A 22,495-nucleotide genomic window follows, 5' to 3' on the forward strand; every position below is an offset into this window, starting at 1 on the left:
CTATGTGGTAATGAAAATGTTTTTTAATAACTAGCATACTTGCAATATTAATACCTCTCTCCCCTGTAACTAACTGGAATCACCACTGTAATTTTCCCCTCTACATGTGGTATATTTAGGTTTTCAAAGTCCTGATAACCAGTGGGAATAATTTTTCCTGTACTTAGTCAGAAATCGAATTAATGTACCTACAGAAGACATGTCAAATTTAACAAGAAACAACGTTATACTCTTTCATTCATATTGCTCTGCAATAATGTGATTTCACAATTTTATGTTAAAGTAAGACTGCAGCAAACTGAATTGTGTTTATTATTCCAACTTAAAGGGGAGTACTTGGAATGTAATTGAAAACTGGGTCAAAATGATTTAATAAAATACTTTTCCTTTTTCAAATAAAAAGTAAATATTTATATTTCAAAAAGTAAATATTGTTTTAAAACAATATATCAAATATTCTGCTAAACCACTTAAAGCATCACAAGATTTCTGTTTACACTGAAGAAAAAAATAAGTAGTCAAAAGAATGACATTTATCTCAAAATAATTACATTCATCTGCAATCATTTTTATAGAGCTGCAATACTGCAATACGCTTCGAGTACATTTTTATAGCATATCTAACTCATTCACTGACTGGATTCAGCAAGGTTCCTACTGAAGTTGATGAAACTACTCATGTGCTTAAATAGGGCACATGTTTAAGTACCTTGCTGAATTGAGGCTTGTAGCCCATAAGTTGCCTCATGGTCTTGGATAAGTCCTTCTCCGAGGGGGGATGGATGTTGGCTTTTACATCCCACCAGCCTTGCATTTTTCCCAGTATGTTTTTCTACCACACCCTTTGCAAGAATCCAGTTTCCTGGCAGTTTATGGTTGGCCCTGGTAGCTGTCTAGAGAGATCATTCAACACACATCAGCTACTGTGGCAGGAATTTGTCACAAACATTTGTGTTTAAACAGGCTTTAAAATAAAACACATTGCAGTTGAAGCTTTCCTGTCAGAATCAGCCTCTGTATATTGAATGAATCTGCAAACCAATTTTTGTGGCTCGCATCCCCACCCACCCAAACGTAACAGATTTCTTTTTACCACTGTTGCACCCCTGAATATGGGCCTAGCCTAATGATTTTGGGACTGTTAGTGATATAATTCTTTGGAATGCACCCAAAACGCAGTGGACTCATTTTACAATAAATGTGCATGGCTCATGAAGGATTTGTAGGACCCTCTCAGCTTTTGCTGAAGTGTAGAGTAGTTCAATGCTTGTTTCTGTGAGCTCTACTGATCAATTTGCAGTGGCTCATAGTTTGGAAGCTTTTCTTCACAAGGAAAAGGAAAAGAAAAAATGTTTTTTAAATGAAAGCAGAGATTTCTCTTTAAATTTCTAGTTCTCCGAAAGTGCTAAGGTTTTGCCAGGTCTAAGGATTTGCTCATTGTAAAATGAATGGGCATGAAAAAAGATTGTTTACATTTTCAGAATTCTGCTTATTACAAAGGTGGTGGTGATGTACAATAGTAAACGTGTAAAATACAATTTGTTTACACAAGAGCAGACACAAATGCACTAGAATGTTAATGTTCTTATACAGCTCTTGAGTGATATCACTGTAATAAATTAAGTGAATGGATTTCTTCATAATGATTTTGCTTTGGTTTGTCACTCACTGTGCGTGTCTCTTTAAGCACAAGGTTAGAATAATCTCACTGTCTGGTCCAATCACAATCAATCTGGCCATACTCCTAACCCAAATAATCATTGTTCTGTTTATTAGGCTAATATGTTTTTGACATGTCATTGTGCACTGTGGGAGCTCACCTTGTTAAGGTTATATCAGAGGTTGACAAGATTAAATTGAAGTCATTTTCTCTTAGAGCTTAGTAGCTAGAGTATCTGTGTTGTCAGCAAATAAGACTTTATCCCCTTTCCCTAGGGCATAATGTCAAATGTAGTGTCAGAGAGCCAGATGGATTTATTTTACTTTTTTTAAATCCAATTTTAATTTTTAATTTTCCTCCTCCCACCTTTCAGCTGTCACATGCAATATTTCCCTGGGAAGCTGTAGCAAACATGCACAGAAGAAGCTGCTATACAACTAGATGCCAATCGCTTCCTAACCTCAGTGCTAACCATTTTTACTCCAGAGGTTACCTGGTATTTGTTCTTTATGGCATAAGTTTTAAGGAACAGACACAATTATTTATGTTTGTTCAACATGACATGGAAAAAGTTTTGGGGGGCTCTATTAAAATCAAATGTTTTGTTATTAGTTATGGACTTTAATGCCCCTAGAATAATTTGGTTTTATGTGTATTATTTACATAATCGCATTATTCCATAAATATCTCTACAATTGTAAAACACAAACCATGGACTCAGGCCTAAAAAGTCAATTAATCAACCAAACAAAAACTCTTTAATTGTAAAGCTAGTAGTGTATTGTATTTAAAGTCTAACAAATTTTAATACCCAGCTAGCCTGGCAATTTTACATTTACAATTGAAAATTACTTCTCCTTTCAACAAAACATAATGAAGAAGGATGTCTACTGATTAAACCCTTTGGGAAAGGAATAACCAAATTGATGAAAGAAAGCACGGTATGCCAGCAGTGTGCTTTTATTGGTGACTGGAGTGCTTTTCTTGGCCAAATTGTGATCTGACCAATTTCCTCACATACTGTGTACTTGGCCGTTTCCATACCATTTATACCTTTTTGTTTCAAGGACTTAGTATTGTAAACAGCATGGGCCAAACCCTGCTGTTAGTTTTATCAGTGAAGTCAATGGAATTGCACCACAATTAGCAAGAGCAGAAATTATCCCAATGTATGTAATCAAGTTAAATGGAAAAGTAAGATAATCACAGATTCCAGTGCAAAATCTCTTCCAGGGAAGGAAGGCATTACACCTTTTTCTTAAAAGTTTTCATATTTAAATATATTATGTTTGAATCTTGACTTAGATGCTCAATTGTCAATACAGTTAGTAAAAATTTGAAAAACTTCTTTGTTGTCAAAGGTTGAAAGATTAAAAAGGTGTGTTTTACTGCTGCTTGGTGCCTCCGGAGTTTGATAGAATCCCTGTTTGAGCTAGGTCTCTCTCTCTCTCTCTCTTGCATACACACTCACACTCTCATGCATCCCCAATCAATAATTTTATCTAAATTGCTTTTGCTTATCTTGTTATGCTCTTTCCAGAAGAAGCCAAATACCATTCAGGTGTCTTTACAGATACAGATGATACTTCTTTCTCCAGAAAATGTTAAATCTAGATTTAAATTACTGCCAAAGTTGAAGTTGGATTGTATGAAACCTTTTGTAATATGTATTTGTGATGTTCAGCATGAAACAGATAACTCCTTTTCTTCAAGAGATGCCAGTCAATCCAAATTATGGTTGAAGTAATATAAATCCTAGCAGAAAAATGCTATAAAATTCTGCTGTCAGAGGTTTTAGCCAATTCCTTTTAACATACTTTGTGCAGTCAGAATGCTTTTAGCTCATCAAGCCATAAGTTCATCAGTAATAGCGGTTCTCGAATTAATGGAAATTATTCAGATAAAAAGAAACTTTTGCTAGTACATAATTATGCAACAAATGGCTTAAACTGAGAAAACTCTGTCTTAAAATAGCACTTCTATTGTGTATAGTGGTGTTGGACTGTCCTTACCATTTAGCTTTAAGAGGGATGTGCATTCACAGATATCAAATTGATTTCAGAAAGAAATGCACATGTATTAGTTTCCTAAAATGAATTTCTGAGCTTCTAAAAATGTGTAGCTTTTTATATCATGGCCTTCTAATTTAGACAAAAACATGTCCTAATCAATATTACATAGGTAAATAAATGTATTAACATGTAAGAAAATTGTTCAGATAGTGTAATAACTAAATGTGAATTTCTGTTTCAGTATGAATACTTCAACGCTGTTCTCATAAATGAACGAGATGAAGAAGGGAACTTTTTAGAGCTGGGGAAGGAGTTCATTCTAGTGCCAAATGATCACTTCAATAACTTGCCTGTGAACATCAGCCTGAGTGATGTCCAAGTACCGACCAACATGTATAACAAAGGTAAGCTAACATCTTCTTTCTCTCAGCCTTCCACAAGTTAAAGATGTGAAGAAACATGTTATTCATAAATGGCTATGTTTTATAAACTAATTCTGGATTTTTTAAGGTTAGTTTCCCTCAATCTTCAGATGAGGTAATGCCATAAGAGCTACAGCTCTGAAGATCATTTATTTTCTTCTATGGCAACATGGATAGTGACTTAATATAGTCAACCGTTTGCATATGTAATTTGCAGCACATATTGTAGCAGAGGAAAACTTATTTAGGGCAAATTGCTTTCCATAGTTTCCAGATCAGTTGAACAGGCCTTAAATATATATGTGTAACTAATAATGGGTCTAACAAATCTCTGAGTTATATACTTGACATGGCATAATATATATGTGTAACTAATAATGGGTCTAACAAACTCAAAGTGGATGGAGCCTGGAAATAGGGAGCATGAACTGAACTCATAACAGCTCTTTTTCCTTTTGGACTTTCTTTTTGTCCAGCCATCAGAATTCAGTCTTTATGTCTGCTTATTGCAATTGGAATGGCTTCCGATGATTACATTGATTGTTGAATCAATTTAATTTTCTGAAGCCATTCCAAAGATGAAATGTATTAAGTTGTAGCACACTAGTTTACAAACTGTGGTCCTCGGAGCGTTTGTCAGTGATCCATGAGGAGGTGACTGGTCACATAATACTGGTTTCTCATTTAAACTGCGATAAAAGACAGCTGAAAATGCAGTAAATACTTTCCGAATGCTACAATTCCATGTAAGCAATTGCGGTAATTGATGCAGGGATGTTGTGTAATCAGAAATGACAAGGGAGATAGTCCAAACAATTTGGACTGAGAGGAGAAGTGATTCATGAGATATCCTTTCTTCTAAGATGTGATTCACTCAGTGGAGATGCCTAAGAACTCAGAAATTGTAGAAAAATGTTTAAATTTGGGATTACAAAATAAGAAAAGCTTCACAGAGAATATTTAAAGGTTTGTGAGATGATTAAAATGGAATATTTTACAGAGATTTAGAAATGCTTCTAAAGCTATCAAATTATTTCTGTTGTACTTTTAAAAAGTGCTAATATTTTTCTAATTGTGCCTCTCTCTAAATGGACTCATTCCAGAATTTCTATATTCATGTTGAATCCTCATTAAAAGAAAATCAAAATGGAAAAAAAATGAATTGTGATGGTTGCAAAGGGATTTAGAAATGCTAAGTTAATCATATTTATAGAGAGAAGTAAAGTGTCTGAGCAGTTGAGATATTGGGGTTTTTATTAGACTAAAATGTAAGGACCTTCTTCCTATTCAATATTACACACTATTTCTCTGTACAGAACTACTTTTCGGACCCTAATGGACGACACATTCAAGTCTAAGCCAACTAGGTTGTCAAATCATGTTTTGGCCATGAGTACAGTGTTGCCTATAGAGATATATGAGGGAACTTCATGATGATGATTCCTGTCTTCACTTCGCCTAATTCAAACCAGCCAAAATAATCACTTTATGCAGCTGCAGAAAAGTTATTTTTATCTTTCAAATTTTTTCCAACTGCTGAAATTTGGATTATTGCTGATATTTTCCTAAAACACAGACACACAGAGTCAAAGCATAGATGTTCAAGTTGACGATCCCTCAGCAAAGAGAAGTGATCCATATACTTAGTTTTTTTTGGCTGCCCATGCGCGTGTTCATTCATTATGATGGTATGGTGCCTGATAACAGCTTAATCAAACCGTTGGCTTTCAGCATAGGCACTGGATAGTTATGGGTTTACAGCAAGGCACCTGCATAACAGAGAATGTCCTTTGGTCAGCTGTGTCTTATGTTGGATTCATTTAGTTGGATTCATAGGGGGTCAGCAGAACCACATCCCAATCACTGAATGGGGAATTGCCAACCAGAGTGTTTGAAATCATCAATCAGGCCCCAATAATAATGAGATTGTCTTAACATCTGTAAGACTTTTAAAAAGAATTCATTTTGGGGACTTTCTAAAAAAAATATCTGTTTTTTGTGCCTGAAGGGTACGTACGTCTACACTGCAATTAAAAACCCACGGCAGGCCCATGCTAGCTGACTCAGGCTTGTGAGGTTTAGGCTTAAGGGCTGTTTACTTGTGGTGTAGACATTCAGGCTTGGGCTGCAGTCCAAGTTCTGGGACCCTCCCACCTTGCAGGGTCCTGGGCTGGGACTTAAAGCAAGACAGCAAATAACATGAGATTTGTGATAAAAATCAGGAGTTGCCAACACTGAATGTCACAGATATTGGTACAGAATGTGAATTCCTAGATCAGAGATGTTTGGGCGGTGTTTCCATCAGGGTCTTGCTGGGTGGGCACAAGTGACAGAAGGCAGACAAGCACAGCAGAACTTATCACTTATTCAGATATTGCAAACTGCCCATATATAGTGGTGTAAATTTATATAGCACTTTAGAAACCATAGGTAAGACACATTCCCTTCCTGAGGAGCTCACAATCTAAAAGCTAATATGCAAAATATTTAAGGAAAAAAACAACTAACCAACTTAAAAAAAAAAAAGATAACCTGGACTAGAATGGAAATATATATATAAGTTTACAGTCACACACAAGCTGATTGACTGAGTAAAGAGTGCATATCCATTCTGTAAAGTACATTAAAACATGCAGAAGGGAGACTCACTTACTAAATAAGTTTTGTACATGACTATATTCTTTTGCTGGTCTAACTTTCTAAATTTAGTACTGGTATGAGTGGCCATTCTGGTTATTAGTGTGCCATTACCAAGTGTGATCTTGGATGGTATCTGTTTCCTTGTGTTTCCTGTGTACTAGTCTATACTGAACAGAATACCTTAATTAACAAGATATGAACCTTCATCATTGTAATACAAAGCTATTGATCTTTAGACTGTGAAGCCAGTAAAAGAACGGGGTTGTAGTGAGCAGATAGATGTTTGTGAATTCCTATAATGAATATAACTGAAGGAGTTCTGAAGCAAAGTGGGATGTTAGTGTGCTTTTTTATATGTCAAAACACACAACACTCTTCCAGCGCTCAGCTGTTTCACTGAGAGACTCATGTTCTGTTTCTAAGAGCAAAGTTAAATGTTTTGGCATGATTGCTGGTGCACTGAGGTTATTTAAAATGCAAAAGTTTGAGGAAATGAGTCACCTTTGTGGCTTTGATAAATATCTGTGTACAATAATGTTTTGTTTGTCAAGCAGTTTAAAAAGCATAGACGTTCAACTGTCATTCTACATGAATTTATAGAGGTTTCCGTAGACTCAAGGTGTCATTTTAAACAATGAATAAATGAAGTAAAACCAGTGTGAGATTAGAATCATTCCTTGTGTATTTTAGAAACACTAACAGCCAGACACTTAGGTGTGTCAGAGCAGTGCTAAGCACACCTTCGGAAGCGGTGCATAGATGACTTTTTGACCCTCTTTTCCATCCTCTGTCTCTCCTTCCCCCATCCTTGAAGACTTCCCAGAGCCTAACTGTCACTTAGAGCACCCTCCCGGTTATTGTAACTTGCATGAGCTGATGCTAGGGTGATTGGACTGCATTGTGCTCTGGCCCTTCATCCTCCCCAGTTATACCTGCTTTGCCAGTAGGTGGGAAGCAGATAGCTAACTGGGGAATCTTCAGCTGACACTTAATTACTGCTTCACGGCTCATTTGTGCTACTATAGTGGTACAAAAGAAATTTACAAGAGGCTAAATATTTAGACCAATCTCTGCAACATCTTTCAGAAACCAGTTTCAGAATCAGGAGTCTGATGTCTCCCAAAGTCCAATTGGGGGACACAGCAGACAGCAGACAGTAGTTTGAGTCCCAGCATTGTCATTTAAGATACTACAGGCCTGATTATATTCTCATACCTGTGTAACTTGTTGACTTAAATGGAATTACTTCAGATTTACTGTGTGGGGCAAATGACAGCTACAGTTGAACACACTGATAGTGCACTTAGATAATAAGTTGTTTTTATGATGAAATAAAATGACAGACCCAAATGGGTTAAGATCACTGCAGCATTCAGAATACAATCTGACTCTGTAAATCTCTGCTTAAAGTTAATATGCTCAGTGTAAACATCGACTTCACTATAAAAATTTGCCATAAGGAATTCACTGTATTTTTAGCCGTAGTCTAAACAGGGAAGCAACTCATCACAAAGGCATTCTTAAAGCAAGAACAGTTTGTTTTATAAAAACTTAAATACATTGTGTAATGAGGGTTTTTTTCCCCCATCTGGTAATGGTGTCTGCTACCTCAGTTTCCCCAGACCAGCATCTCTGAAGACTTGCATGATTCCCTGATATCCCCTTCTTCAGGTCTGGTATATTAACAACAGTTCATTGTAACTCAAATAGAAATCTTTCCCACAGACTTTACTGTTCCTTCCCAAATCACAGTGCCAATACCTGGTCTTTGCTAAAACCTCTCTCAGCTGAGGCTTCTAGTCCTGCTCCCTGCAGAGTCTCCCACCACGCTTTCTGCTTACTTGGTGTAGAGTGCCTCTGCGAAGTCCCGACCCTGACCCTGGTTTTCTCTGCTTTCTTTGAATGGGCTTCCTCTTAAAGAAAGTGCAGGTTGCTGTCATGTGGAACTTGGTCATCTGGCCCAGCTGCCGGACCCAGCTGTGAAGCAAGGTTCAGGGGTACATGTTTATGCTCCTAATCCCCGGCACACTGTTTAAACCTTAGGGAATTCTGCACCATTGTGCAAGCTCAGAATTAATATCCCCTATAGATTTACTTCCTTCCCCACTGCAGAATGATTGATTCTGAGGAGGAGATGAAGAGAAGCTGTAGGATGGGTCATGCTACAGTTACACTTTTTGCCCACCGGGGACTGACGTGGTGCCAGAAGAGAGGGCAGCTGGCTCTGGGGCTGGATGAGCCAGCCTCAGAAAGGGAGGGGGCAGAGGTTGCCTTCCTCACAACTCCCTGCCTGCAGGTGAGGAGGCACAGGGTATGGGGTGGATCACACAGATAGGGGTTCAGAAAGGCTAGTGTAGGGGACAGACTGGAGCTGGGGGCACCGGAGCTAGTGGAGTGACAACATTGAGCCAGAGGTTGAATTGGAGTGGGATTGCAGGGACACATTGAGATGGGGAGAGTGGGGGTGGCTGAGTGGGCATGCAGAGACACATGGGGACATGTGCAGATATGCCTGGCTAAATGGGGAAGTGGAGTTGCAGAGACATGGGGACAATGGCAAATGTGCTTGACTGTATCGGAGAGGCTAGGGGTCAGCCCGGGTCTGCATGGGAGAGGATCCCCAACTCCTGAACAAGCCCCTCCCCTCAAAAAAGCCAACAAACTTCCATACTTCTCTCATCCATAGCCCACAGCCCTCCAGGTTCACTCCCAGGCTCCTTCCCAGCAATTATTTCCCTCTCCCTCAGCTCCTCCATTACCCCAACTCCCTCAAGCCTTTGTACTGCTTCTGGGAGGTGTGGGAAATACACTTCTGTATTGTAGTTTAAATGAATTATTACTCAAAGTTCTGTGTTAATATGCCTAGTAAGGAATCTATTGGTCAAAAAAACAGTTCCTGAATTTTCTTTGTTGTCAGTATTGTTACAGACCTACTTGCTGATAGGTATTTTGAAATAAATTACCAAAATAAGTGAAATTGGCATGATTATATTGCGTTGTTTTGAGAAATAAAGTATGCAGAATTTTAAAGTATTGTGTGCAGAATTTTTAATTTTTTGTTGCAGAATTCCCCAGGAGTAACTGCTACACAATAGAAGGATTTATTTGAATTTTGTGAAGTTACATACATAAATGTAAGAATTTTGATGAAATAACTAAAAAGACATTACAGGTGAAAAGTGTAATTTTTCTTGGCAACAGAAAACAAATAGGCTTAGCTAAACTGACTTAAGCTAATGGGAGGTTTTCTTTTGTACTCATTTCCAGTCGACTATATATAATCTTATCTCACTCACCAAATTTTATAATACAGGAATATTTCCTGGAGGATAAACTTTCATTCAATTAATACAGTTAACTGGGCTCCATAATGCTGCAAAACTTAGTTATCTATTGTGCTGTTTTACTCTTTGTTAAATACACTTAGGGCTTGTCTACACTTACCTCCAAGATTCGGCGGCTGTCGTCCAGAGTTACGCAAGCTACGCAGAAAACTTGTGTAACTCCCGTCGATTTCTCTGTTTCTCTTCTGCGCGCTGTCTTCACTGCATTACGATGCAGTGCTATGCCACTTGTGAAGGTGGTCTTAGTATGTCAATTTCTGGATCAACTGAGCAGGTCTTCACTGACCGCTCAGTCGATCCAGAGAAATAGATCTGACGGCGGCGAATTTGCCGCCGTCGGTGAAGATGTAGCCTTAGAGTAAGCAATTAGGGAAGGGGGAATCCAAACCTACTTAGTACCAGATAAAATACAGATTTCAAAAATCCGACTGCTCTGTTCACTATTTGCCTATTTGTTTTAAATGTATTTCTGTTCACATTTTGGAATGCATCTTTCTACAGCAAGTGTTGGGAGTGAAAACACTTTTATGCAATAAATCTTTGAAGCACAATATGATTAATCTATTGTCATCACTCCACAATTAAAGTTTCAGTCAGGATTCCATTATATCCCTTGACACAGTTTTTTTTTAAAAAATGCACATGCAGCCCATTACTTAGTGTGTGCTATGTGTCATGCTCGGTGCTTTCGTTTTGTTTTATAAAATTAGGGTTTAGACCTTTAACTGAAGCTGCTTTAATCCTGTGTTGAATCACTGGTGATGACCAAGATGACAGACATTTCAAATGTGAGAGACAAGGTAGGGGAGATAATATATTTTACTAGACCAACTTCTGATGGTGAAAGAGACCAAGCTTTTGAACTTAAAAAGGGTATGTCTACACTGCAATAAAAGCCCTGCAGCATGGCTGCAGCTAGCCTTGGCCATCTGTATTGGGCTCACAGAGCTCAGGCTGGGGGCGGCTATAAAATAACAGTGTAGACATCTGGGCTCAGGCTGGAGCTGAGGCTCGGAGATACCACGAGGTGGGAGGGTCTCACAGTCCAAGCTCTAGTGTGAGCCGAAGTGTCTACACTGCTCTTTTTAGCCCTTCAGCCCGAGCCTCACAAGTCTGAGTCAGCTGATCTTGGCCCTGAGAATCGGCACTGTGGGTTTTTTATCTCAGTGTAGTCATAAACAACCTGAAGAATGTGTCTTTGGGTAAGCTCTGTGTAAGCTTGAAATCCTGTTTCTTTCACTAACGGAAGTTGGTCCAATAAAAGGTATAAGCTCATCCGCCTTGTGTCTCTTATAACTTGGGCCCACATGACTACAGCAACACTGCAAACAATTTCATATGTGAACATTTAAAAGTGTCAGGCTTGCAGCAATGAGTGAAATACCCAATATTACACACACAAATTGGAGTTGCACATGCTTATTGACTCGCTTTTGCAGCTCTCTTCTCAGCTCCCCTATAACTTTGGCTATTAAAATTAATTTGGCATGAAAAATGTCAGATATGTCTCTTGACCCAGGTGAATTTTTCAACTAAGTTTGAAGAAAATTGGTCAAACTGCTTCTGAGTTTCCATCAATAAAAGTGACACTAATTGAAATTTTGATCAGTGTGAAAGAGAGCAGAATTTACCACATTATACATACAGCAACATTTAAATGCCGTCATGTACAGTGAAATCTGTTTTAATGACCATCTCCAGTAAATGACTTTCTGATTCAAGCAGCCAGTTTAAAGCATCCCCAGACATTTTTACTTGTTGCTCAACATGTATTAAGTAACAAGCCCTTAAGTTTGAGCTGAGATGTATTCCCATGAGTCTGTCATTCTTTAGAAATCTGATGCCATTGACCATCCCATCCAAATGTTATGCACTCCATTGCATTGGTGAAGTTTGCTTTTCAGCAATGAAATGTAAACACGTTAGAATCAGTTATTGATATTAATAAAACCATGTCAAAATACAGCATAGAATATCTTCACAAGCTTTCAGTAAAGCTGGAAGGTTGCTCTGCAGTTTGGCTTTGTAACACAGAGCAATGTTTTGATTTTCTCTTTTATAGATTATGAGAATTATACACTTTTAGCATGCAGTTTACAGAGATTTTTTTAAAATGTTGAGACATCAGAATTATTCAGACTTAATAGATTTCTCCTTTTTCATTTCTCTAAAATTCTTTCTGACATTAACTTAAAGGCTACCTATGTGAGTGAATATTGCTGTCTGTAGGAAGGCGCTGTGGCCTTCCACGGAGTCTGGACCCGAGGAAGGGCCGCAGTGGTCTGGCAGGACCGAAGCAGACCCAGCAGCCAAGTCTGCCCAGCAACAGAAAGGCCAGGCTGTGACAGGGCCGGCAGGCCAGTCTGCCCGGCAACCAAAAGACCGGGCAGTGATAGGACCGCTCGATCAGCCCAATCTTCCGGAAGGGGCAGTATAAAAGGCAGGCCCTGGGGCTCAGTAGGGAGGAGACTGCCATCACAGGCAGACGTGCTGCCCCCCCCCCAGCTGAGGCCTAGGCCGGAGTGGAGCCGAGCCGACACCAGGGACACTTGCCTCCCAGAGCAGAGACCCCGACCATTCCCCAATCCTGCCTCAGGGCCAGGAGATTGGGTAGGGCCCTCGGGTAGCTGGACCAGCCTGCCACGCCACAATGACCGAGACTGGACCGAGACCTCTGAGCAACCCGGATGGGAGATACCCCCCGAGGCTGGATGGGACATGGAGGAACTGCCTGACGCCGAGCCCCCAGAGATGGGACAGGACCTGGATGAGCTGCTGAGCCATCCCATGAGCCCTGTGACCTGGACGAGCTGCCCCTCGCAAAGGAACTCCCCACCTTGCCACCTGTGGACGAGAAGGGACAGGCGGGCCTACCCAGACCGAGTACGCCAGTGACCCCGAGGACCCTGATGAGACAGGTACCTGGGGATACAGGGAGGAAGTAGTCCAGGGACAGTCATAGCTGTGTCTGAGACAGAGGCAAGACCCCGTCGGCGTGTTGCGGTGGGAGCCCCGCTAACTCAGTGGCAATGCCTTTGCCACTGCTAGGGCCCTGGGCCAGGAGAGCCTATGCCTCCATACCGCTGCAGATAACAGATCCACTGCTCGCCCACCCTGCCTGAGGGCCGGGGCGATAGACTGCTTGCTCGCCCGCCCTGCCAGAGGGCCGGGGCAATAGACTGCTTGCTCGCCCACCCACCCTGCCGATCCGGACTACAACACATATGGAGACGCTGTTCCCCATTTAGGAAGGCGCTGTGGCCTTCCCCAGAGTCTGGACCTGAGGAAGGGCCGCAGCGGTGTGGCCAGATCCGACGGCCATCCAACACTGTCTCTTTTTTAGATCACATAAGACAAGCTTCAGAGAATATTGACTATTGTGTGATTTGAAAAAAAGACTCTTTTGGACCACAAATCTTCCCCCCCCGCCCTTTTTTTTTTTTTTTAAAGTGACAGTTATGTACCTAGGCAGACAATATACCCCAAGCCATCTACTGGCAGCTTGATTCAGATAGCCTTGTGTGGAAAGGCATCAGCAGTAAGTATCAGCCAAGCAGTAAGGAAAAAAACCCAAAACAAGCACCCAAACACCTAAAAAAACAAACCAAATTTTGCTTCATGTCAGTTTCTCAGAACTCTTGTACATTTAGATGTGCATACAGTGCCTCCACCACTGGAAGAAGACATCGGGAAAAGTGGTTCACTAATGCTTCCTAATTTGAGTAGTAGTGCTTTATAATTTTGCAAAGAAGTTGCAGTGTCTAAATTTTGCTCTTTAATTTAATCTAGTACAACATGTTTACTCTGAAGATGGTAAACTCTTATGACCAGGGCCTTGTCATACTATGTATTCGTAAAGTTACCTGTACCTTTGTGGCCTATTTAAGTAATGAATATTTGTCTTTCAGATTTTGCACCTTGTCATAGCTCTAATTTCAGCTGCTTCATAGTTTTAAAAATGTGGTATCTGTATGCAAAAACATAAAATGTAAATTTAATCCTTCATTCTTTCCCTAACACCTTTTTTTTTTTTGGCAGGAGTTGGGGGGAGCTGGTACATGTTAATCTGCAAAACTCACTTGTGGTAGTTAGTTAATGTAATAAGAAAAAAATATAAATTGTGTGCTATTCTTGATTGATGCTGAGAAAGAAAATTCTTTTTTAAAGCACAAATGTTGTGCATGTTTTGAAAGTGGGGCTAGTAGATCATAAGAAAATTTGTTGAATGAATGATCTTCAAAATATACCTGTAAACTTGGTCTTAAGTTCTGATATCAGAAAAACTGTGAACATGGTATCTATGCAAAGCTGTCCAGGAGTATCATTGATTATGATTCACCATCTTAGAGAAAATAATATGCTAGTACCATTGGGTTTCAAAATGGCATGTCATTACAAATCCATTTAGGGTAGGATTTTCAAATGTTTGGGAGGCAGTGACAGTTGAGTACCTAACTCCCTTAGGAGCCTTTGAAAATCTCAATCCTAGTATTTTTTTATGATAAAAAAGTCTGTTTTCTAAGTTTACAGGTAATAACAATTATCCTTTGACAAGTTGACACCAATCTGATCCTCACTGCACACAGGAATAATAATGAATCTCACTGGAGAAAGTGCTCTATCCAAATAAGAGGTGATTACTTATCTGTAACTGGAGGTTCTTCAAGATGTGTGGTCCCTACCTGTATTCCAAACGTGCTGCGCATGGGGGCCATGTGCCGAGGCCAGAAGTTTTTCAGCAGCAGTGTCTGTTGACATGCCTGACCTCTTTATGTTGCCATGTTCTGCATGCAAGGTTATAAGAGGCCATGCGGGTCAACATGCCCTCAGTTTCCCTCTTACTGCAACATAGAGAGTGAGCAGTAGAAGGGAAGGTCGGCAGGTATTGAAATACAAATAAGGACCACCCATCTTAAAGAACCTCCAGGTACTGGTAAGTAACCTTTTCTTCTTCGAGTGATGGTCCCTATATGCATTCCAAATGCGGTGAGTACGGAACAGTGATGAGCTCAGAGGTGGGTATGAGGACACGGTGGGTAAAGACACTAGAGTTGCATCTGCGGCTGCCCACTGGTCGATGGCGTAGCATGCTGTGAAGGTGTGGACAGAGCAGCAAAAACCTTGGTGAAGACCCTCGAGGTTATGGCGATGCCAAAAGGAAGAACCCTGAACTGATAGTGGTTTTTGCCCACATGAAAGCGGAGGAACTTGCAGTGAGCCAGGTGGACATCCATTCATGTCAAGGGCTATGAACCATGCCTCCACAACAATGGAAGTGAGCGTCAGCATACGGAACTCTGTCTTCCTGATGAAAGTATTGAGTAAGTGGAGATGGAGTATAGGGCAGAGGCCCCGTCCTCCTTCGGGATGAGAAAGTACAGGGAGTAGAAGCTCCTGCCAAAGAAGGGGGTGGGCACAGGTTCGATAGCACCCTTCCTGGGGAGGGAGTCTGCCTTATGTTGAAGGAGGGTGTTGTAGGTGGAGCTCCCCAGAGGGAGCCAGGGGATGGGGGGCTGGTGAGATCTGAATGGTAGATTGGACCTCCCTGGGAAAGCTGAATGACTGGAACCATGTGTCGCATCTCATCGCCACCCCTGTGGCCAGGGAGTGGGAGGACGTGTTCGTCGCATACACCACGGTTTGGAGGCTGACCTTGGCCATCAGGCTGGTGCTCGTCTTGCAGGATGTCCTGCAAGAACTCAGCCAGCTTGATATAATTGTTGAAAACATACTTCACCGGCAGAGCTTGATAATTAGAAATGCAGAATTGAAGGGCTATGGAGGAATAGAGTTTGCAATCCAAGAGGTCCAGGCATTTCACCTCCTTATCTCTGTGTGCATGTGTGCGTGTGCTGAAGTGTTGGCGCACCTGTTCCATGGCCAGCAAGGCCCAAGAACAGAAAGTTGGCATGGAGTAGTTGGCATGAAGTACCTGTTTCATCCTTTCAGGTGTAGGAGTGCATGACGCTGGTGTGTGGCCACCACTTGTGCGGATTGTAAAATGGTATCATGAATGGGGAGAACTACACACGTCAGGCTCCGGGGCTGGAGAATGTCCAAAAGCTAGTATGGTTGGTCCTGGACCTCCTCCAAGGGAAAGCCCAAGTCAAGGGCCACCCTCTGTAGCAGCTTCCAGTACTGGTGGTGATCATCAGGAGGTGAGAGGTTCAGTGGAATCAGGGTCTTGCCAAGAGAGGAGGAGGCTGCTGTTGGGATTAGTGATGCTGGATCAAGCTCTGGATCCTCCTGTGAGTCCGAGGAGATCAGAGCTGGTGGAGGAGTTGGGGTGAGCTGGTACAAGGTCACTGATGGTGGGTATGGGTGGCGATAAGGGTCCCATGTGGGCCAGTGGTGCCACAAGACCTGATCCTGGTGGTACTACGGGCCCCACAGATATGAGTAACACCCAGGTGGGCCCAGAGCATAGTGGGACAGAAAAAGGTGGGCACTCGAGAGTCCGCACTATGCAGGAGACTGGGGAGAAGGACAGCTCTTCCACTGAGAAGGCCTCTGAGTCCAAAGAAGCCTCCAGAAATGGCAGAGCTATTGTTGCAGACAGCATCATGACTGGTGGAGGCGGGTTGTGGCTGAGGAGTGGCTCATTCACCAGTGTAGGTGGCCAGGGGAGAGGGACGAAAGAATTGGCAAGGGTAGGTACAGAAGCTCAAGGTGGGAGCTGGCTCAGCATCCAGGGCACGTCCCGACTCTGACAATGTGGTAGGAGGGAACTGAGGGTGTGTTGCCCTGCATGGCCTCTTATAACTCACATGGAGCATGTGGTGACAGAAGGCGTCCGTGTGGGTCAATGGACACTGCTGCTGAAAATCTTCCAGCTCCGGCACATGGTGCCCATGTGCGCTCGCATTTGGAATACACATAGGAATCATCACTCGAAGAATAATCAGATATAAATTGTGGAACAGTGCAGCTCAGCAGAATGATCAGAATATAGTGAAGAAAAATTAAAATAAAAGGTTATCATTTAAAACCCTTAATAGTTATAAATTTAAAATATAGCAACTCTCTGAATGCCAGGGTAACAATTTTTAATGAAAAAGAAATCTTTGAGAGCACAAATGCTACCACCACCCTCGCCTCTGCAGCCTCAGCAGTGAGTAGGCTTGTCTGAGCCAAGAGTAAAAAGAAAACCTTTTGGCCCCTTTAAGGATTGGCTCCCCATCTTTCTCCTGTCTTCATGGCCACACAGCTTTGTGGGCTTGGGGAGGGGAGGAGAGGGACTTCTTGGTTGACACACTCTTCTATCCAGTCTAACTGAAGACCATTGGCTCTTTCACACCCAAAGGAAGGGCTCTTTCCCCTCCGTGGAGTGCTGTCTGCACCTAAGGGCAACAGCTCCTTCCCTCTTTGCACCCTTGGAGTTAAAGTAGGGCCTGGTATTTGAGTCTTGCCGTGGCTATCATGCTTGCTTTCTTTTTGGGGATGGGAAGGAATTTTTTCCTCACTGCTATTACCTCAGCAATCCAGGGACCCAGTGGGCAGTTTAGATTGTAAAATTCATGTTGTTGCAGCTTGACTCAAGTGCCCAGTGCAGATAATCCTTCAGTAAGGGGTCTGACTCCCTGGTAACACCCAAGATAGGAGCAAAGTGGGAGAAGGCCTCTCCTAAGGAAGGTCGAGTATGATGTAGGAGCTCCTAATGTATGGAACAGTGAGGAGACAAATGTTTACCCCATCCTCTCAACGCTTTCATGAGGGAAAGTTGATGAGACGGAGTAAGAGGTATAGAAGGGGTGGGGTTGAGTTAGCCCTCCTGCAGGTGACATGGATTATAGAAGGAAGGAAGACCTGCATTGATCTAGCTATTGCCGGATAATTAACCAGATGTGTTAAGTTAATAAAATTGCAGGCTAGTTAAACCTAGTTAAAACTTTCTGGTATCTGGTCTGTCTTCCAGTGGCATCCAGGACAATTCACAACACTGATCAAAAGAGGAAAAAAATCCATTTTGGTCTGTTTGACCATCCAGCATTTATTGAGTCCAGGGGTTTTGTCCACTGCCTTGAGGAAGATGCACAATACTGTAGCAATTTAGTGCAGTCTTAATTTTTCTTTAAATAAATCCCTCTGTGATGTACTAGCTGGTTTGAGCTTTTACAGGGTGTAGGGAGTGATTTTTATCTGTGCTTTCCATAACTATGGAGTATTTTTCTATGATGAATAGTACAGTCCATGAATACTTCCAAGCATTTCTGTCAACAGGAGATATGGTTTATGTCAACTCAACTGACAAACATAAGGCAAACAATATGTTGCTGAGAGTCTGAAGCTGTGCTGTCAGTTTTTTAACAAATATGTGGCTCATGGATATAATATAAAATGTTCAATAGTGTGGAGAAAAGATTCAGAAATCCTTATTAATTACAGCCAATCAAACTATACCAGCTTATACAGTAGTATTCTACTGAGACTAGTTACATGCCATTGATTGGAATCTTACTTAAATAGCGACAGTCTTTCTCTTGTAAGTTTGACTCAATTACAGTAACAACTTCCTATAAACAATACATTTATATAAAAGCATTTGTGAAAATGATTTTAAAAAACCCATTTGCCAGACTCAAATCTAAACAAGTAAATGTTCTTCTATATTTTTTCATGAGTTGTAATTTAATTTATTTTTTGTCCAGATTTGCTGCTTTCCATGTGGAGATACCATATCTGATATTCTTCCAACACTTTATCATCAGCCAATTTGGTCTGGTCATCAATATAAGCTTAAGATTCTCTTGTCTGGGAGTGGGTTTTTATCTCCACCTTCCAGACTTTCAGGCATGACACAAGTGTCTATATAACATCCATACTGTCTCCCTTGCCACTTCCTTGTCTCTGCCATCCTGTATCACTTGCAGGATATTAAAAATACACATCGACTTAAACCAGTTCGTATCTTCTGAAGATTTTTATTAAATTAACAGTCAATTTTACATTCCCTTTCTTCAGTATTCTTTTCCTGGGATGTGTGTTATTGTTATCTCTTCACTTGTGGATGTTTCCTGTCTTCACTCATGATCAACCCCACATCATTTAACACCATAAAAAAAAAGTGAAAATGCTGAGGATGCAATATGGTCGGGAGCAATTCTGAACTTGATTATTTTAGTAACAAAAATATCAAACAAGCTAAACTTTCCTCTCCATATGCATGCACTGCTTCCATTAGTATCAGTAGAAGTTATTTATATGGCACTACATAAGAATACAGAAAGAATACTGAAAGTTGTTACCTTGTGAACACTGTATGGTGGCATATGTGAAATGAGCTGATGGTTCAGTTCAGTTCCTATGCCTTCACATCACAAATTAAGAAATGGTATGTTACCGTGCAGTGCATGAGGTTAAGTAATGGTCCAGAATACAACAGAAAATAAGTTATGTGCTGATGAATTACAAGATATTTTATTTTTTAGACAATTAGTCACTTCTTTGAAGTTCAGCCCCTCAAAGTCTTAACTAATTTGGCATCTGTTTGTTACAGGACATGCACATTTCTATTAGACCCATGACTTATCTGTTTGCTTCTTTCAGCACCAGAAACTTGGCAAATGTGCAAAATTTGGACTTTAAGTTTTAAGTCAGATTTAAGTTTTCCCTTGAACTCTTTATAGCCCGGGAAGAGAATATCACCTATGGCAAATGACATTTCTATAGTATAGTGTTCAATGGCATACTAAAAGATGCGTTTATTCACTACAAATTGATAAATGCAGACCGTAATCAAAAGTTCTGCTTGCATAGGAAAATAAAATCTTCTGAGTGTAATAAAGCCTTCTCAAAAAGATATTGAAATGTGATGAACCATAGCCATTTTTATGATTAAGTAGGTTTTTTCAATTTGCCACTTAAAAGAAGCTATGAATATCATTCAGTCATACTTCCCTATCAACTCCCTCCAAGTGGCTGTCAAACCAAAATTATCTATTTTCTAGAATATTAGAACCAAAAAAATTCATTCCCAAGTGATGCAAAAAGATTATAATCTACAACTGGCAGATATGTGAAAACCCCTTCCTGCAAGGTGTGAAATTGAGAAATAAAATCTCACTTGTCACTATAATAAGTAATTTGTTAACTTCTATGCTTGATCATCCTTCCTAGACCATGCTGTTGAAAATATGACATGTTGGGGATTATTGAAAATAGATATGGCCAGTACCACCTTAATGACCACTGGATTTATATGTTGAAACCCCTCCTCCTAAACTCTGTCTTTAGATTGTAAACTCTTTAGACAGGGGTTGTGCCTTCTTTCTGTTGGGACAATGCCTTGCACACTTGGGGTGCTACTAGCAACAAATTAATAATAAGGCCTGACCTATACAAGTAATGCAGTAGCTGCAGAAAAGTACATAAAATAGGAATGTTGAACTCTGTTCACTGATAGAAATACAAATTGTAGATTTTATAAGTATAAAGGGAATAATCTATAAACTTCCTCCACTTTTCTTGCAGACCACCTGATACTTTGAGTTGTGTGTTGATGTATCCTAATGGGAATTGCAAAACATACTTACTATCTCATGAACAGCATGCCAGTTTGATGATTTAACTAAAATGCATTCAGCATCAGAGATCTTCTCCCTGTAGTGACTGGTACAATGATATTGTTCTTTTCCCTATCTCTCTGAAAAGTATCAAGCCTCAGTCATCATCCCTCATGTAGATGTAGGTAAATTGGAATCTCCACTGGCCAATCAGTAGTAAACTGTTGCTTGGTACATTCATGAGGCAATTGGGTGCTCTGTAGTTACGCAAGTGTGTCTCAAACAGTCTCAACCAGTCAGAGTGAACAAGAAAGCAAAAGCACACCCTAATACTTGTATCCCAATGGTACCCTTTTTTCCTTTGTTTCTGTAGGGCATATACCACCAGTGAGAGGGCGTGATAGGCTAAAGGAGACACTGGTTGAGATAACTTGGATGGGGAAGGCCAGGGTGGTTATTTTTGCTTTTCTGGTTTTCTTTTCTGTTTATTTTTTTACCTCCCTGGTTAGTTATGATATTAGTATTGTTTTCAAGGTCCAGAATATTCAAAGTGTCTTGTTCATCAGAGTTTCTGGTATCCACTCTGCCAGCCCTATCTTTCCTTGGATCTTTTCCAGTGTCTGTCTTGATTACTGCAGCCAGCCAAATAAGCTCCTCTGTCCAGTTTTCCTGTCTCTCCTTAATCCATGGGCCTTTTCCATCTAAAGCAGAGGACAGAACAGAAAGTCTAGGTTATTATGTTGACACAGTCAGATGAAAACTTTCTCATTAAAGGCAAATAATTTGGTTTTATCGGAAGTGCTGGTAGCTCTTCAGTCTGATTCAAGAGAACAGTTTTCTCTGCACCACAGCTATTTCAAATCACTTTTATGCTGCCTTCAATCCTAATTCCCTGTAACTCTGGTCCATTGTGTCATTTAATAGTCTGGCTGTCCACATTTTCCCACCATTCTGGCTTTACCAGCTGCAATCTCTGCTCAGATAAAGAAGTGTGTGATTGGTGATGGTGGAGTTCCCATGTTAAAGCACTTCCATCTTTCATCCCTTGAGAAAAGGCCTTCCTTATCCCGATGGATTTAGCTAAGATTGCAGAGAGTTTCCTATCATCCCACATTTCTTTCTTTTAGTTCTTACTGGCTATTGTACAAAGATGCACAGAACTCTCTGCTTGTTACATCTGGCTTTGCTCAAATCCTGTGTGTCAGATCCTATTCCCAGTCTCTCTTAAGGTCATTGCTTTGTTCTTGGAAATGGCTTTAGCTTCACAGTTTTTGTTCTCTGTACTGAAACAGTGTCTACAGGATTTTGGAAATGTTGGAATCCTCACTCAAGATGTGTATTGTGCTTTATCTTTCCTATCTGTCTCTAGTTAATCTATGGGTTTTTAATATAGCCGCATTACCGTAGCAACTAGATGTCAAACATGAGCTAAGTAGTCACATGATTTTTTTCTGTAAAAGCCCCTACTCTATAACATTCCTTGATTCAGCTGTTGTTTAGTTATTTAGGGCTAGAGTCTGACTTTTGGCACAGCCTTGAGCAAAGGATGGTGTGTTAGCTACATTCACTACATCAGGCATAACCCCTAGAGGCATTTTGACCTAGTGATAGTTCTTCCCCTGCTTCCTCCTTGCTCCCAGGTGTTGGGGGACAATTACTCACCACTGGTCTGTACCATGAGTGGATTACCACCAACCCTCCTTGCTTCTTTAGCTACTCTGATCACTTAGCAGATATTCTGGAGCCAATGCTCCACTGCGCTATGAAGGGAGTAAGAGGCCACATTGCCCTGCTTACTCTTTCGCACCTGGATCGGGGTAGCCCGCAAAACTGTGTAATAGGGGCTGTTACATCCTAAGTCTCCTGTCCAGGCACGCATTCTGAATAAGAATCTAGCTCTTAATGTATTTTTTAA

General features: G+C 40.8%; 1 protein-coding gene across 1 annotated transcript in view; it reads left to right on the plus strand.

The window, feature by feature from the left end:
* The window catches only part of CACNA2D3 (calcium voltage-gated channel auxiliary subunit alpha2delta 3), a 665,237-nt gene that overhangs the window by 245,269 nt on the left and 397,473 nt on the right, over positions 1-22,495 (plus strand). Inside the window, exon 5 of the mRNA XM_067544184.1 lies at positions 3,914-4,076. Coding sequence (XP_067400285.1) covers positions 3,914-4,076 — 163 coding nt within the window. The remainder of the gene's footprint in view (positions 1-3,913; positions 4,077-22,495) is intronic.

This window comes from Emydura macquarii, unplaced genomic scaffold, assembly GCF_026122565.2.
Source record: "Emydura macquarii macquarii isolate MOO-44397 ecotype Brisbane River unplaced genomic scaffold, CSIRO-AGI_Emac_v2 contig_968, whole genome shotgun sequence".
Taxonomy (NCBI): domain Eukaryota; kingdom Metazoa; phylum Chordata; order Testudines; family Chelidae; genus Emydura; species Emydura macquarii.